The sequence below is a fragment of the Heliconius melpomene genome, chromosome 20, assembly GCF_056956725.1.
Source record: "Heliconius melpomene rosina isolate 202511_hmr_F chromosome 20, ASM5695672v1, whole genome shotgun sequence".
NCBI lineage: Eukaryota > Metazoa > Arthropoda > Insecta > Lepidoptera > Nymphalidae > Heliconius > Heliconius melpomene.
The window spans coordinates 5,516,425-5,534,038 of record NC_140408.1 but is presented as its reverse complement, the minus strand read 5'-3'; the positions used below and the strand labels follow the sequence as shown (position 1 = coordinate 5,534,038).

The following is a 17,614-nucleotide window of genomic DNA, read 5'->3' as shown; positions in this document are numbered from 1 at the left end:
TCTTAGTGGATGTAGATTACAAAAGTAAACTTTTGTCCAAATTTCACGTTTCTACCATCAGCGGTTACGGCTGTGCGTGCGTCTTACCTCAGTCAGTGAGAACAAGTCCTTTTATATATATAGATAACGTAGGTATTAAGCATGGATCGATGGCCGATTTATCTTTTATCTCATTTTCTAATGAAGTGCCCTTTTTAACATCACATTAAAACATACTAATTAAAAAAATTACATACCTTTGCACGTAAAACCATCACCAACATAACCTGGGAAACAGGAACACTGAAAACTACCAACAGTGTTTGTGCAATGAGCAAAAACGTCACACGGCCGGTCCTTGCATTCATTCACATCTAGAAAAAGAATTATGAATATGGAATTAAGTATAAATATAAGGTGATAATATATGTTTTTTTTACACCTATAAATTCCCGATGTAAGGATATTTTCTTTAATTTGTGATTCCTTCACTCACTTCTTGCCAAATTTCTAGGACGTAGAGAAGTAGTCTTTAGATTTTAATCTCGATTGTATCTTCATACATTTATATTAATTTCAATAAATTAAATTCAATGACAATGCTTTAAAGGGCTTTTTGCTTTTGAGGAATATATCCATCAATCATTAAATAAATGTAAGAAAACTTTTTCGACTTACTAGAACATATATACAAATCAATTTAATAATTATACTGAATTATGTATAATAATGAATAACTTACCGAGTTCCTGACAATTGCAACCACCAAATCCATCGTTACAATAACATACACCATTTAGACAGGCACCGTTGACACAACGCGCTCCATCTTCTTTGGTACAATCGTCTAAAATATGGTAAATGTAATCATGTTTACAAGTATAGATTATAAATTTATTTTTGAATACAACCACTTCGTGGCGCATAGGTCTTATGTCCGACTCTAAGCACAATCGTTTGGGTTTCCACCCAAAATTAATACTTGCTAGCCTAACAGTAAACTTTTTTTTTTATTCATCTTATTAATGGTTTTTATTTTCATACTTGAGGTTAATGCTGTTAGAGTAGGTAAGAGGGTACGCTGTCCCTGAGAAATAGCAAACACTACGTTGCTGCGAGAGGATGTAGGTGGCAAGGGTGTCCCCTGTGGGATTTCAGGCTCGTGGCCGTCGATCGGAATAGATCATTGTTAGAAAATACGTATGAATCTTATAAGAAATCACTACTATAATAATGAAATTTTCGTTTCACCATTTGTTGTTAACGTAAGAGATTAGATGAGTCTACAGTGACGTCACCTACATACAGAAAGTAAATTTTCGTCAAAGTTTTGTTACAGTACGATGTTCCTCTGCTCAAATCACCGTATAATAAAAGAATATTAAAATTTGAATACTCTTTATTGTACTTTGCAATGAACATTAAGGCAAATTTTATAGCAAGCATATGCTATTTGGTTATGCGGAACATATTCTACGGTGAAAAATAAGGTCCAAACCAAAAGGAAATTAAGGGAACTATCGCACAATAATTATATAATAAAATAAATGATGTCAACCAACCTGTACATTTTAATTCATTTCTAAGCTCGTCCGATGCCTTATAACAGTCCGGAACTCCATCACATAGTTTAGATAATTCATACAATTGTAATATTTGTGTCGATTCGTTAACTTGGCAACCGAAGTAGCCGTCTTCTAAATTTAAGAAAAATACTTCTCGTTTTATTCCTAAACCTATACCATATTGGTTTTGCGTCGCTACCTGCAAAGTATGTTTTGTTAAAATCTATCTTTTAAAATAACATAATAAACTAAACATAAATAAATAGGTAGAGCCTGCTATTAGAATTCTAAATTACACTTAACTCTGCATTCACGCTTCGGCACGCTCAGTCAATGACAACGGTCAATGGTCCCTAACACTAACGTGCGAATAGATACGACAGGTGTATACTCGTACATATTATAAGAGTATGGCCCAGAGTCTGACTGTAAATGCGACTACTGTGAATTTAATTCCTTTTCGGGGGAATGAATTGTTTTAATTTGTGTCTGTCGTAACAAATCAAAGCATCTAAAATTTGGATAGAAATTGGAGGATACAGGATAATGAGAAAAAAATATAAATTTACATTTTTGAAAAGTTAAAAAAAGAAACAAAGATTATTACATTTATATTTTATTTATTAAAGTATATGTATTTTTAATATTTAATAGAAAGGAATAAATAACCTATTATATTTTTCTCCTCGTATATATAAATGATTGTAATTACTCACATGCGTTATTGTTGTTATGAGCGTCCAAACCACAAGCGGTAGAGTTTCTATATACATTGTCTCTGTAACAAAATACAAAAAAATATTTAAGAAAATAAATAAATGTACATAAAGCGAATAAAGAAAATTTAACAATCAATAAGTCAATCTATGAAAAATATTATTATTATACTTGAGGGGGAAATCTCATAATGGAAAACGTAGGAAGGTACTCCTTCCTACGTTTTCGTTTGAGATTGATAGATGAGATACTATTAGTAAATAGTATAACTTATTTGTCTTCTTAATATATTTTATAAAAATAATACGAGTGGCATAGCATAAAATACTATAAATTCGTAGTCAAAGTAAAAATTACATAATAAATATTATTTAAAAATCAGCTTCACGCTGTATCCCGCACACAGCAGGGTAAGCAGAAGGAAGAAGGTTAAGTTAACACTCCGTTCCCCACTTTCTGCCGAATTCTAGAAGAATTGCGTGTTGAGTGGCAGAACTCAACGCCGCTCTTTGCTTTACACTTCTTCGCTCTGAAGAAATGTAAATATAAACGTAAATAAATTAATTTAGTGATAAATAATATTTAAACTAAATATTTAAAATTCAAGCAAATAGCACAATTTATAGAATTTTAATACACAAAAAACTATATGGAATATGAATATTAAATATTGAATTTTTAGTTCATAGAATGCTATAAATAGGTAAAAGATAATAGACCTTTTTAAATGAAATTTTGTAGTTTTAGTCTTATAACTTTATTTTAACCGACTTCTGTAAAAGGAGGAGCTTATCAATTCGACTGTATTTTCTTGATGTTTGTTAGCTCAGAACTTTTGACTGGGTGAACCGATTTTGATGATTCTTTTTTAATTTGATAATCTGACAATATTATTCGTTAGAAAATAACGTAAGTCTTTAATTTGTATTATTTGTGCGACAAATTGACGAATATTTCTATATACGCCAACCGATTTCGATTATTATTTTTTTATTGGAAAGGATACACTTCAAGGGTAGCTTAATGAGTTTGGTTAGATTCTGATTATGGGATCCGGTTGAAGTAGGTTTAAGCACGTATTTAGAACTGAACTAATTTATGTAAAGAAATTACACCGTCATAATATTTCCCATTGTAATTTTAAAAAAATATTACTGTAAATGCCTTTCACGTAGCTATTGCCGTTTCCGTTAAATTTTACTCAGCGGCAAAGGCGAAGGTTGTAGTACGAGGTCAGGTAACTGTGAACGGGAGGTACTATTATAAATTGTTATACAATATCATTCGTATATCATTTAAATACTTAATTTAATAAAGAAAATGAGCATTCAGTGTAGAACACCGATATGTTTTTCTTAATTATTTTTTGATGTTGTCTTGTCGTCCTTGTCTTTTAAATCGATGAACGCCGGCTACAGGCATGGGAAGCACGGCTCATTGTCACGTTCCGCTTGAGCCGAGCGTGCCAGTGAGAAAGCGGTGTAAACGATAGAGAGGGACGATCGCCATTAGCGTTCGGCTTGTGACACATCTATCCCTACATTATGATTTGTAATTACTGTACAAACCTCTCCATTGAAATTAGGGGCAGATTAGCCTCGTGAACCGTTCTAGGAATGTATCTGTTTTCCTTAGCGAGGATTTGGAATTTATCAAACCCCATTTCAGACTGGGCACGTATCGAAGTCTGCTGTGTGTGAGCATACTGTGGATAAACCCAGTCACCACATTAGATTTGATAGACCCCAATTCGTAAGTGTGTCACACGTAATACAGTAGGTATAGGTAAAAATCGTGAAATGAAAAAAAAATTCTACGTCTAAGCTGATTGACGTATCTTGATTTTTTTAGGTATGGGTTTGAAATATTTCAAGCTGTATGCTGCTCCTGTAAAGGGATCGCAGACGCTTCCATCCTTTATAAAAGTTCCTTCAAAAACGAAAGCTCTAACTTTTACAATTTGTAATATCCCAATATTTTCAAAAAACTTAAAAACTATAAGCCAAAAAATATACAGCTTTCAGCTTTAACGTTCAGATTAAGTTTGTATATGATATAGAGATGTTTCCAAACTTTAACGTTAGAGGTTTGTTCTGAGGTCTAGTCCTTTTGTGATTTTTTTTATTTTCGTTTCTCTTTCCTCTCTGCTGATTTGTCGGTTTGTTGGTTTATTTGTTTATTTAAAACATAGGTAAATAAATGTATATGTATGTTATATCGCTATTAATATGGGCGTAAAATAGAGTAAATAGAGATAGCTATAGGAGTGTATAATATGTTTTAAAATTATGAAGACTAGCACGCTTGATAAAGATCTACCACAGTCCAGATAAACTAAAAAAATAATATTCGTGTCTAAGTAAAAGTTGCAGAGCAGTTTTCGTTAACAATTAAAAAAACTTTGAAAAAAGACGCGTACCGTGGCGCGAGTGAAAGTGTCTGACTGTAAACATGAGAATGATAGCACTAAATTATTTTCATTTATCCGCCCCGTAATATGATACAGGAAACGTCCCCGTTTATAAAGGGGGCGTTGAAATCATTTAACTCACGTCTTATCTTTTTTTTTAATAAAATCCTTCATGACGTTAGGTAGGCAAAACAGATAAATATACAAAAAACCCACGATTACTGGAAATTGTTACTTATCCTTTATCCACCTGACTATTTTTTTTTTAATATTTTCAATGTATAGAAACGACTCTTCTACAGATATAGATAACTTTATTTACTTCTGATACACTCAGACTATGCATTTTTATAGAAACACTAGTGAACCTGAACCGCGGCTACGCCCGCTTGAACTATATGAATATTTATCAAATTATTTTCAGTTTTCAATAGAGACATGCGTTAAGCAAGCTCATTTTGGGTGACGTTTTCTAACAACAAACTTTGCAAATCGTCGCTCCGTCGCATAGCGACGGTTGTTATTAACATGGCGAAATAAATTGTATGTCAAATTAATAAGTATTTTAATATATTGGTATATATCGAATATATTACAAATATGAGAAAAAGAAGTATCCTATGTTCATCCCGAGACCCTCAAGTATCTCTATATGAGTATTTTGCCACAATTAAATTAGCGGTTTGGCCCTAATTGCGTAAAAGACAGACATACAGACAGACAGAGTTACTTTCGAATTTATAATATAGGTATGGATTAAGTTTACTCAACAGGCAATATAATAATCCTCCAGAATTCGGCGGGAAATGGGGAACAGAAGCGTCTTAATGGGACCGGAGTGTCTTAGCACTTGGTTCAATATCAACGGATGGTATATGTATGGAAATAGCATTTGCAAGGGCCACTTGTATTAAATAAAAAAACATAAGTTTAGTTAAGTTAAGTGTAGAGCAGAAGTAAATAAAGTTATTTTAAAATGCAACTAAGAAACATATGACTTCATATGCAACAAAAATATGGTCTATGTAAATATGTTATTTATAAAGCACAAGGTTTACGAAATCGATGTCACAGACAGTATAAAATATTACGTAATTCTTTTGAGGCCACGTTAGATGGTAAGAAACTTATTAACATTGTCTCCAATAGCCAGATAATCCTTGACCTTTGATTATACTTCATTATAGAAAAAAATGTAATTATACGGATTTTTTTAAATGGAAATATGTCATTAGGAATGTTTTGAAGGATCTCAATAAGACTTAAGAGAGAGCGTATTAGTCACAATTTTGAAGTAAACAATTTAGCAAGGAATATTTATGTTTATCTTTATACTAATCCACCTTAATGATTTGGATTTGGTAAAAAATTAAAAATTAACATTAAATAAAAAAGAAAAAGCAAGCCTAACAGTTAATTAGGATTAACATTCGGGACCTAAACTCGCGTGTTCGAATCGAATCGGGTGTTAAGCGCGTCCACGCGTTCGTATGAACTTGCTTGCGCCATTCACTTTCACGTCTCGCGTCGTTCGCTGATACGTTTGTTCAGAAAGTAGGCTGCAAACAATGCCCACATGCCAGTTTCTCTACTCTTGAGAAATGATACATTCATTGCCGATTGTGTTCATAACTTCTTATTTGAACCATTTACAATGAGTCTAAAGACGCAAACTTGTAAAATTATACAAATTATACAAAAAAGAACTAATCAGTTTTATCTACCAATGGCCAAGTTTCCATATAACACGAGTCTCAATAAACAAGTTTATAAATAGTAAATACACTTATATACTTACATAATTCGCATTATAAATCTATTTTAATTCATTACAATATAAGAAGTTAGAATCCTAACTTCAAAAAATTAATTTTCCTTAGTATTTTTATCCGACTGCGCAACGCAAAAGAGGATAATGTTTGTTATCAGTACATGTATGTACGTATGAATGTAAATTCGTACGTAGCGCTATATCGTGATAGAGAGCAAGCGTGTTACTAATTTTGATGATTCTTAGTCTTATGTCAATCTTTGCCTTTGCCTTGCGAATGTACCTATTGTTAAATAGATGTTTTTTTTTTCCGAACATGTGGATAATGCTGTTAGCCCTATTGGCTTTTACAGCGACACCGGTTGGGTAGGGAAGAGGGTACTCTGTCCCTGAAGAAATGCAAGCACTAAGTGGCTGCCTGTGAGGAAGTCGACGACTGTAAGGGCGCCCCCTGCGGGACTCGAACCTCGGCTTGCGGCCGTCGAGCGGACTGGGATTTCACCTATGCTAAGCAAACCAGCCGCGACATGAAGTCGCGACGGTCCCTAACCGCTGGGCCCGACCGCGCCGAGACGCGACCGAGCTGTTGAGTAAGCTGAACTTCGTCGTCGATTCCGTTGACGACGGTGTTTGTGTCGTGTGAGAGTAGTGTGTTTCCTACCTACATACGGGGCATTCGCTATAGTAATGGCGTCATCGGAGTCTAAAAGGACGCTGCGCGGGCGTCTACGTCTAGGGAGTGCGTTAGGGATGTAATCACACGCATTAACGATGAGGGGATTCGCGTGCGAGCCTGCGCGCTCAAAGTAGCGCTTCGCTAAACGTTTGCAATGCTCGTAAATCGATTCCAGTTCAAAGTCTCTATGTAGGTCGACGTTACGCACGAACCAGGGACAACCTGATGCGATACGTAAGAATTTATTTTGTACCGTTAAATAGATATTAAAAAAATATGTTTAAGTTTTCACATAATTTTTTTTAGATTAAACAAGAATTTTTGCTAATTTCCAAACATATAGCAGGTCCTTTTTTTATATAGCTTCACGCCATATCCCACGCATAGCAGGGTACAGGGGCAGAGGAGACCTAGTGTTAAGATACTCCGTTGCCCATTTTACTTATAGGTACATTATACTTTGATATTTCGTTATCCTGCCCTTATTACACAGGGATAAGACTTTTTCGTGACCGCCTTGAAGCTGTATATAGCTGCACAAGTTGATTTAACTTTTGATTATTTTCTTTGCGCAAAAGTTCAGAAAATCTATCTTTTGGGTGGCCACGACTCGTCGACCGTACTGTATTATGATTATATCCTAGGGTTTTTTTACAAGCAAGAATAACACGCTTCTTCTTAATCTTGAATGTTTCTTGGAATACAACTCGCAAGTCAGAGCTAATGTTTATAGTAGTTTAATACCTATGTTAGTGTATTTTAAAGCAATATGTATAAGGAGCCTAATTGTTGAAATTTAATTTAAAAGTAGCTTTTATCACTAATCATATAGATCCTATAGCCTTTTTAACGTTTCAATGGTTATTTGAATAGATAATATATATTCGTATATCTATTTTCTATTTCACAAATAATATAAATTGAAATTTTGTATGATGCAATGGACAGTTTAAAATATTGTCACCTAAACACATTTAAGTTTACTGTAAAAGTTCTTACATATTAATGTTGTCTATATTAACTTACATTCTTCAAAAAGCAAATTAATATTTGTTTCTTATTTTATTAGACAAATAAAATAGCTCTAGGATTTACTTTTAATACTGAAAGAAACAAAACATCTAAGAAATTAATCTTGTCTTTATATTAAAATTCGACAGTACGTGGCACACACCAATGTGTTCCTTTATTCTTAGCATTTATTATGGAAGAAGAGTCAACCATGTGTAACTGAGTTCCGGTAGCGGCGAGCGGCGACGTCGCGGCTGTCACGTGACAGGAATAATTAAACAGTTATAATCTTCCACTATAATAATATCAAATTAATTCATCGATATTTATAATGAAAGTAAAAAAATATGTATTTTTTTGAATTTCCTGAACCCATTGGTGGCCTCCTCCTTCTGCGCCAATACGTCCTTCTTAAGTTTTCGGGACAGGCAAGGGCTTTCTTAACGTCTCTTGCGACGATGTTTTATGTTTATCCATTAGGACCTTAATTGCTCGTATGACATCGGTAATTGATATAGATGGTACAAATAACAAACTAATTTAGAGATATTTAAGTAAAATTGTTTTGTTGCAACATTTTGAATGTATACTATGACATTAATCTTTATTTTCATAGAAATATTAACTCCTCCTTGACTCCAAAGTGCACATTGTTGTAGAAAACTTTTTGAAAAGTGTACTACTGTTTTAGAACAACCTTAATAAAAATCTAATAATTCTGTTCTGTTCTTTATTTATGGCGTCTGATATCTCGTCTCGGTCTTTCGAATATTGAATTTTAGCTGTTTGACTTTATATATCTCTACTTCACTTAGCTAAAAAAAATCTAAGCAATCTTTATATTTTAATTGTAATTAGACTAAACCAAGATAACACCTATGACTACATACATTAATTCTAAAATCAAATTAGTAAAGTATAATAAGACCAAACCTATTATTTATAATTACCACTATTTTTTTTTTCAACATTCGGGTAATTAAAATATTTAAAATTTCTATTATGGAAACGGGGATATTATTTATTCAATGGGACAATTAACTTGTTTTCTGTAATATGAAATATACAAATTTCGTTGTATTTTCTGTTACTCGCTTTAGAATTACAAAAAAATATGGATGTTTATCGATGCTCGCTCGATAAAGAGTTGACTATTAGCCCTCGAAAACATTGAAAAATTAATCGAACTTCAAGGTCGCTTAAGGATCTACTTTCGAATATTTTTTGTGTATTTATTTATGCATTCCTGCACACTACAATTTATAATATCTTTAAATTAAGCTATTTGTGAGTTAAAACAGAGAAGGCCGGTAAACGAAAAGGCACAGCGTGGTAGGCTGAAATTCGGTATGTATATGTTCTTTGAAAGATGTAAAAGAGGACTTCTACAACAAGAAAATATTTAACCATATAATACCCCACGCGATCGAAGATATTGACTATAATTTACAATTACAAAGTTGGTTTAAAAATTTATTCATGAGTATACTTTAATATATTTACTTTAGTATATTTTAATATTATTTAAAAAATCAGACTCGCTCATCGAGGGTTCCGTATTAATTCAGAATAAATAGAACGGCAACGATAAGTAGAACTTAAAGAAGTTGACAAATATAAGATGGCAAGTGTATTCACTGAATTTGTATGAAATAACTACAATTATAAGCTTGTAATGATTCTTTTCTGAAATTTTCTGTTACGGATTATTTCTTTTATAAGTCCTGTAGGTTACTCTTTGAGTGAGGTTCTCAGAGGAACTCAATATTTTATTTTCTATGCTTAAAGTTCATCAATAATTGTTCATACTTCGTATAGAAATCGTGTAAAAAAATTAGCGTATCGGGATTTGAAATCGCACATCTTGGAAACTGTCCAAGCGCTGTAACCATTAAGCCACACATTCTCATTAATCTACGTTGAAATTTCTATACGTTTTTTACAACTACAACAAGTTAAAAAATATAATAGGTATAAATCATATCACAATAAAATTACTTCACATTATTAAAGAGAATAAAATAACAACCCTATATTAGAAAACAATCAAGGATAATCCTACGTCCAAGAAACGTAAGCCTCAATAAAAAGCATAATTTATATAAAATTCCCATAGACGTGGGAGATTGATGGTAACGCGTGAGAGTATGGGATGGGCTTACATTGGAATGGAATGACATAACGGGGCGTTGTCACCGGTTGAGTGCCCACCGCCGCAACAGGTGTTTGCTCATTCAAAGGTAAACTTATGGTGCCTTTTTACCATGTGTGTGACGTTATGTTAGATATATAACGTGTTTTTTTACTCAAAATGTCAATTACAATTTGTAACTTTCAAATAAATTTATTAAAATTGAAGCGTTCACAAAAGTAGCATATTTAATATTGAATTGCTTCCTATTAAAGTATTTGAAGTTTTTTCTTAATTTCACAATATACGAAATAAAGTGAAGAAAGAATCTGATTTGGTAAAAATTGTGTAATCTCTTAGAAAGTCCAATATATTTATTGTATTAAACAGAATTATTTTCATACAAAAATCTACACTAAAATAATTTAAGCAAAAGTGAAATCATTAAAAACCTTCATATGACTGATGATATAAAAACTCGTAACAATAAACAAAGATTTAATCTCTACAGATACTATGTATATGTTCTCAACAAACTAAGCAATAGTAATATGTCGAAATGCTAAAGAAAACCTTTTTGATCTGTAGCTAATGATTACTTGTTTGTGGGAATAGATTGCAATAAGAACAAAGGGGCCTTGGAGCAAGCATTTGTTTAGCGGCACTACGCTTCAGCGAAACGATTCTATAATACATAGGCCTTAAGTAAATTAGACGTGAGGAAAATGTCACGACATGAGTAATGTGTTTTTAATACAAGAATCATTTATAGAACCTTTTATAAATAAATTTACAATAAGTTTTTTTATTATTTTGTAACAAAATGTCAAGTACAAATAAACAATCAATGAAGTTACATGTTTATCTGAATTACATGTTAGAATATTAGAGCCAAGGCTAGTAATAAAGAATGTGTTTGTTATAGGTATTACATTTTAAACAGCTACCGTTTTTATATATTTTAATTATTCATAATTACAAGAAGTTATAATAAACACGCGTAACTATTGTCGAGATTAATTCACTCTGTATAAACAAATTCATAAAATATGCACATACGGTATGAATATGAAAAAAAATTTAGTTTTTAGTTTAGTTTCATTCCTACCAAATTGAAAATAATGTTTAGTTAAGCTTTGAAATTGCCATTTACGTATGGTTTTAGCGGACAAACTCCGGTATGATTCATACAATCTCTACAAGTTATTAACTTAGAATAATGGTCTCTAAGTACGTTTATGCGTTTGCGGAACTTTTAATATGAAATAAAATTTCAAATACTCTGAGAATTTATATATTAAAAGTATAATGAGATGTGGGCGAACTATTCAAAACTAGGTAAGTGTGATACTTATTAAAGTTAATTATTTTATTTCGTCCAAGTTTCCACCATTGTTTCAATTAAATCCAAATCTGTTAAGAAATTAAGAGAAATAAAATATATTAAAATGGATACTATAGAGTTCTCTCCATGATTCATTAAAAGTAAAACTTGTAAAATCATGTACCTACGTTATCATAATTTTTGTATTGATTTACAGCTTGATAAAACCAATACCTACCATATTTTTCATATTTCTATTATAAATTGTTACTAAAAAGAATTTTGAATTTTTTCAATTTAAAATATTATAATACTTATTAATTAGTAAGACAATATATTTTGTTTTACTTTTTTATATATTTAAAATTGGTTTATCATTATTTGTGTTTTGCCAATTCATCAATTGATATGGTTCGCTATATTAAAAAGATTTAGAATTTTTTGAAATGTTAATGTTAATTAAAAAAAAAACAAATCTTTAACATAAAATATACAAAAAATGCAATAACTTCCTAACATTATTTCATGCAATTTCAGGATATGCTCTACATAAATGTGTTAAAATTGTAAAACGTGTTAATGTAGCTCGTTTGCCGTGAAGTAAACTTGTTGCTTAGTATTTATATTATGACACTGTTGACAAGATGCTAAAATAAATGGTAAGTATACGTTAAATCTAAATGTAATTTATAATAAATCTTAAAAGATTTAGATTTTATTTTTCATGAGGGGACGGCCATTAAAGTGTTTTTAAATCATTACATCATTTCAATTAGGTATGTGAATACGGATGCCGCTAGGAACCAACTTTACTTTATATGGATATCAAGGTACAGGTCCAGCTTACATAAGTAGAGTTCGAACGCCATCTAGTGAAACTGGCAATCGTTTGGTAATACCATTTACCACTACGGTTACAAGCGTAGAACACTAAACTACATAAGTTTCAGTGCATATTCTTATGCAATCCTTTCTTTATGTTTCTTCAGTGAATCGTGTCCTTCTTTATTCTTTAATATACTTCATTATTTAGAAGAAGCGTTAAAACTGTTTAAGTTTTAAAAATTTTTTGTTAGTAATATATGCCAAAAGGATGAAGATAAGCGTAAAATTTTAGTCAACAAGTGCTCTTGTAAATATTAATGAAGTGAATGTACAATGGTAAGTTGGAACGAACGTTATTGTAATGAGAGCAGAATGGAGAGTAGAAGAGAATGCGAGCGGTCGCGGGGTCGGCTCGGTTATTGCGACACGGCCGGGTGAGTGTGCACTGTATAAGAATCCAACCTTGAGATCATCGGTGAGTGTTGGAGCAGTAACGCACGGGGCTCATTCCTCCCGGTGTAAGCAATCCGCCTTCCCTCGCCAGGCGAACGGCCTTTGAATGACTCCAAGGAAACAGCCACGCTCCGACGATAGTATAATTTTGACAGAAATACACAATCGATTGTATGACCAAAAATACACTATCACTACACTGCACCTACAGCACTCCTGTTACGGAGCAAATTGACACTCGAAAGACGAAACGTGGTAGCGACGCAGATCGTTTAACGCAAACGACCACGACGACGATCGGATGGAGACTGATCGCGGCGCTGCAGGCTGCGGCGCGCGCGCACTCGTTTCACCCCCTCCCCCTCCAACCGCTCTAAGGCGGCAGGCTGTGTTTACCGGCCAAGCTTTTGCGTGCCTGGTCTCTACACAAGATAATAAAACTGCAAGGGTGATAAATGCCAGCGCTGAACCGGCTGAACCCGAATATCGACGGATGTTCGTTTTTTTTGGCTTTTTAATAAACTATTTTTGATACACTTTCTTTCTCTTTCATCCTCATATTGAAATTGAAACTCGTTATTTCAAAAGGCTTTATTAAAAATGTTCAGACTTAAATTGAAATCATAAAATTTAGAAGAATATAATTGAGGCCGTCATAGGGCAGGGGTATACCCGGCGGTTGTTAGATTCGAATCCCACTCGGAGGAATTAATTATTATTTATTCATATTTTTATTTCATCTATCTGGTACTAAGGCAAACCGTGGCGTTAAACTCAACGCCTCATAAATTCGGCGGAAAGTTAGGAACGGAGTATTATAATATTAGGTTTCCTTTGCCTACCCTGCTATATGCAGCATACAACGTGAACAACGTGAACGTGAAGAAGAAAAAAAAACAAAATAAACGACATTAGATACAATAATTTAAATGATTTACAAAATAAAAAAGAGATTGAAGCTACCTACAGTGTGGCTGTTAGACTTCTTCTTATACGAACGCATTGATGTAAGCCTCATTACGAATTGTTCGTTTTTTCTCATCACCATCTTCAAAGGTCCATTGAAAATCACAATGAATTAATGCTATTACCGTCCGATTCTCCTTCTTTTTTTATATATCATTCCACAAAAAATAAATGACGACTCCACACGTTCATGAAAAAGTACTTAGTCTTTAGTAGGTACCTATATAATCTATTTATTTAAAAAAAAAATATTTATAATTTATATTTCTTGGAATAATTCGGAAGTTACTAAAAATGAGCAGATTGCGAACTAGATTTCCACTTAATTTACATGTTTTCGTTTGCCCTGTCAGACAAAGGATGCGGGCGAACTAGTGTTACGAAATACCTCACAATTCTTTGTCTACCCAAAAGTATACGGATATAGTAAAATTAAATATAATAGAAAAAATATCAATTTAACAAATAATCAAATTAAAAACCTAAACACAGATAAACACTAACATAAATAGTCTGATCTAGTAGACAAGTGTTTTTTTTACAATTAAGAAAACATTATATTCCAATTTATAAAATGAAATTAATTGAATATAAACCACAAAATATGAAATCGACGATAGGTTAATTGCAATTTATTAATTATAAAAGTTATTATATTAAACTACGATTAAATATATAATTTTATAATCAAATCTAGCATCCGAACAAAAAACCTGGATAAATAAATTCTTATGGCTATATGTTAGACTTCAACGCGCTCTACACTGAAAGTACCTACTGATCCACTCTTTAATCTAAAATACTCGTATTATAATTTCCAATACAAACTAACAGGAATTAAAATTATATAATCATGTAATACTTAAAATCTTTTCATTTATATGACAATGAATGATCTTTTTGATTTGGCAAGAATAAATATTTAATTTTGATATAAAACTGGTATATTTGAACCAAGACAACATAACCGGGTAGACGGGTAACGTAATAAGAATTTATTAAAAGGTCACCTTAAACATTATTATACGATTTTTAAACAGACAATAATAATTGAATCATATTATATTCAACAATACTAACAAAATACGACTCGTTATATAAATAAATAATTATATAAGTAAATAATATTCTAAAATCTCATCATTTATTAATGTTTAAATTTGATCGTAGGATACGAATAAATGATTCTCATGCATTAATTTTAAAAATATAAAAACATGACTCCTTATTACTATAACGGCATATTAATATATTTTCTACGATGTTGTCGCAGCTACGACATGGAACATCCTGGAAAGACCGGTCCACTGGCGTTTATCGGGTTCAGTGCCATTATTTAGCGATCAAAATATACCGGTTCAAAAGTTATGTGAAAATCAGTCCCAATGCTATTACACTGTACTTTGTGACACATATGTATGTAATACTATAGCAATTTGAAGATATCTCTTTTGTGTTTTATATATTATTGAGAATGAACGCAATTGTATTGACATATAATATACGAATATTACTTTATTAACAGGATTAAGCAATATATGTTAGTGGGTATAAATACTCTTATTTCGACAGTCTCTAGGTAAAGTGTCAAAGGTAAAAAATGGCGAATTTCTTTTATTGCTATTTTGAACTATTAACAAGGGTAGTTTTCGATTACGCACACGTGTTAAAACACATAAAAAACTTTTTTTTTTAATTTTGAAAAGAAATCATTGAAACGACACGATTTTTCACTTTCGATACTTTACCTAGAGACCATCGATTCAATTTATTTTTTCATTATTTTAAAAGTTTAGAGGAAAGATATTTATTTAGCCGTTTTATGCCTGGTATGACGTAGAACTGCTTAGCCACTCAACGCGCAATGAAACTCGAAAGCTCGAAATTAAGGGATATGTTGAAAATATTACATCTTAACATTAGATTCTCTCTGCCTACTATACTGCAAGCGAAAGATTTGTACGTAAAGCTAAAAAAATAAACGCATACAAACTCGTATAAGGCATCACATACATATATTCAGGTTAAATATCATTTAATTTATAATGTACCTACTTACTAAATGTCTGCACTTAGTACCTCAATTAACTATAAATATTTAGTTTTTGTTGACTGCAATTCATATTGTGTATATTTTTATCTTAATTTCCAAGTAGTAAATTAAGATAAAATTCAACAAGCAAATAATAAATATATATAAAGTTCCTCGTAGGAACGGATGAAGACGTCATTATCATGACCCAAGCCAGTGTCACGGTCGGCCTGCCATCATAATCATGAGCCGCCATCGCACAAGGTTGAAATCACACAAGTTCCACGTAACAACGTAACAGTACAATGAAATTCAAACGTAACATTTACGTAGTGTCAATCCTAATGCTTACACTTTTCAATTAATTGGATTTAACTAATAATATCTTTAGGTATATCATTATCTTTTTCTTATTATCTTCCATTGTCTTTTTTTGTAATAGATATTAACACTGTTTCTATTACGAATGTTGCTAGTACAACTAGCTCTTATTTTTACTAATAACACCTGCGCGGCTTCGCCCGCTTTTTTATTTAATGATATTTTAGTATATTTAGGAAAAAATAGTAGGTTATTTTAGTTTGGTTATCTATACCTGTACCCTGCATTTACCAAGGTAGGCAGAGAGCCTAGAGTTAAGATACTCCGCTCCCCACTTCCCGAATTGTTAACGATAAAAAAGATAACCGAGAAAAACCACCGTCAAAAATTTTACTCTGCAGGAAAAAAATAAAAGAATATGAGTTATTGTGACGGTATATTAGTCACATTGCACGTAAGAAAACAACTTTTACTCCGGCACGCAAATTACGTCGCCATATAAGCGAAAAGTATATACATATTAAGATTTGGCACAGGGGCTGTCTCTGCGGGTGTGGGTGTGATTTCACCAGGCGAACAGCTTCGACTTTCTCTACATGTTGCGTAGTGAAGTGACGTCGGTGATACAAATATTGATGGCCTGTGACATTTAGACACAAGAGACACAACACAAGGCGAACAAGCTGCTTATTACAGCTTTTGTGGAGATTATTATAATTAACCAATTGTTATTTTATAATTATTTTGTTTTTGTCAGGAGGACCGACAACCGATGGGGAAGAAAGGTTCTCGAATGGCGACCACGTCCCGGCAAAAGTAGTACAGGCCGCCCTCCAACCAGGTGGACCGACGACCTCAAGAAGACAGCGGTAACTTGCTGGATTCAAAGGGCGCAGGACCGGACGGAGTGGCGAGCATTGGGGGAGGCCTATGTCCAGCAGTGGACCTTAAAAGGCTGATGGATGAATTATTTTGTTATATTTCTATATTATAGGATTTTTTTTATAATATTAGTCACGTCTTAAACAAGACAGCTATGAATCATAGATTTGTGGAGGTGTACGTTTTATAAAATAGGAAACTTGTATATAGGTTTTGGCTTTAAAAGAATATGTAAGTTATTTCTTTTCGTAGTTATTATGCTAAGATTGAATAGTTATTAAGTATCATCGCCTACACTTCAATCATTTTTAAATGTTATCAAGAGATTATTAAAAAACAGCCTAATCATTTTAACCATTTATACAATACAAACATTTTGAACTTTATGCAAAACAAAAGATATATTGTTTTCTCGAAAATAGTACCTATACTAGCTTAATATTAATATTTTACTATATACTACTGAATAGTAAAAAAACTTAATGTATAACTTTCAGAACACCTAACATGAAAATAGTTAAGGCCGATGTTCTTTTGAATGGTGAAGTCAT

General features: G+C 32.4%; 1 protein-coding gene across 8 annotated transcripts in view; it reads right to left on the bottom strand.

Moving 5' to 3' along the window:
* Nucleotides 1-13,172, bottom strand: part of dpy (fibrillin-like protein dumpy) — a 103,471-nt gene extending 90,299 nt beyond the window's left edge. For 3 of the 8 annotated variants that reach the window (XM_085205078.1, XM_085205079.1, XM_085205080.1), the window contains exons 1-5: nt 12,872-13,172; nt 2,261-2,322; nt 1,542-1,743; nt 722-826; nt 237-353 (exon numbers count right to left, since the gene is read on the bottom strand). In XM_085205078.1, coding sequence (XP_085061204.1) covers nt 237-353; nt 722-826; nt 1,542-1,743; nt 2,261-2,317 — 481 coding nt within the window. In that variant the 5' untranslated portion in view covers nt 2,318-2,322; nt 12,872-13,172. The remainder of the gene's footprint in view (nt 1-236; nt 354-721; nt 827-1,541; nt 1,744-2,260; nt 2,323-12,871) is intronic. The other 5 variants (XM_085205082.1, XM_085205083.1, XM_085205085.1 and 2 more) reach the window with 3 other exon arrangements.
* Nucleotides 13,173-17,614: the final 4,442 nt, after the last annotated feature.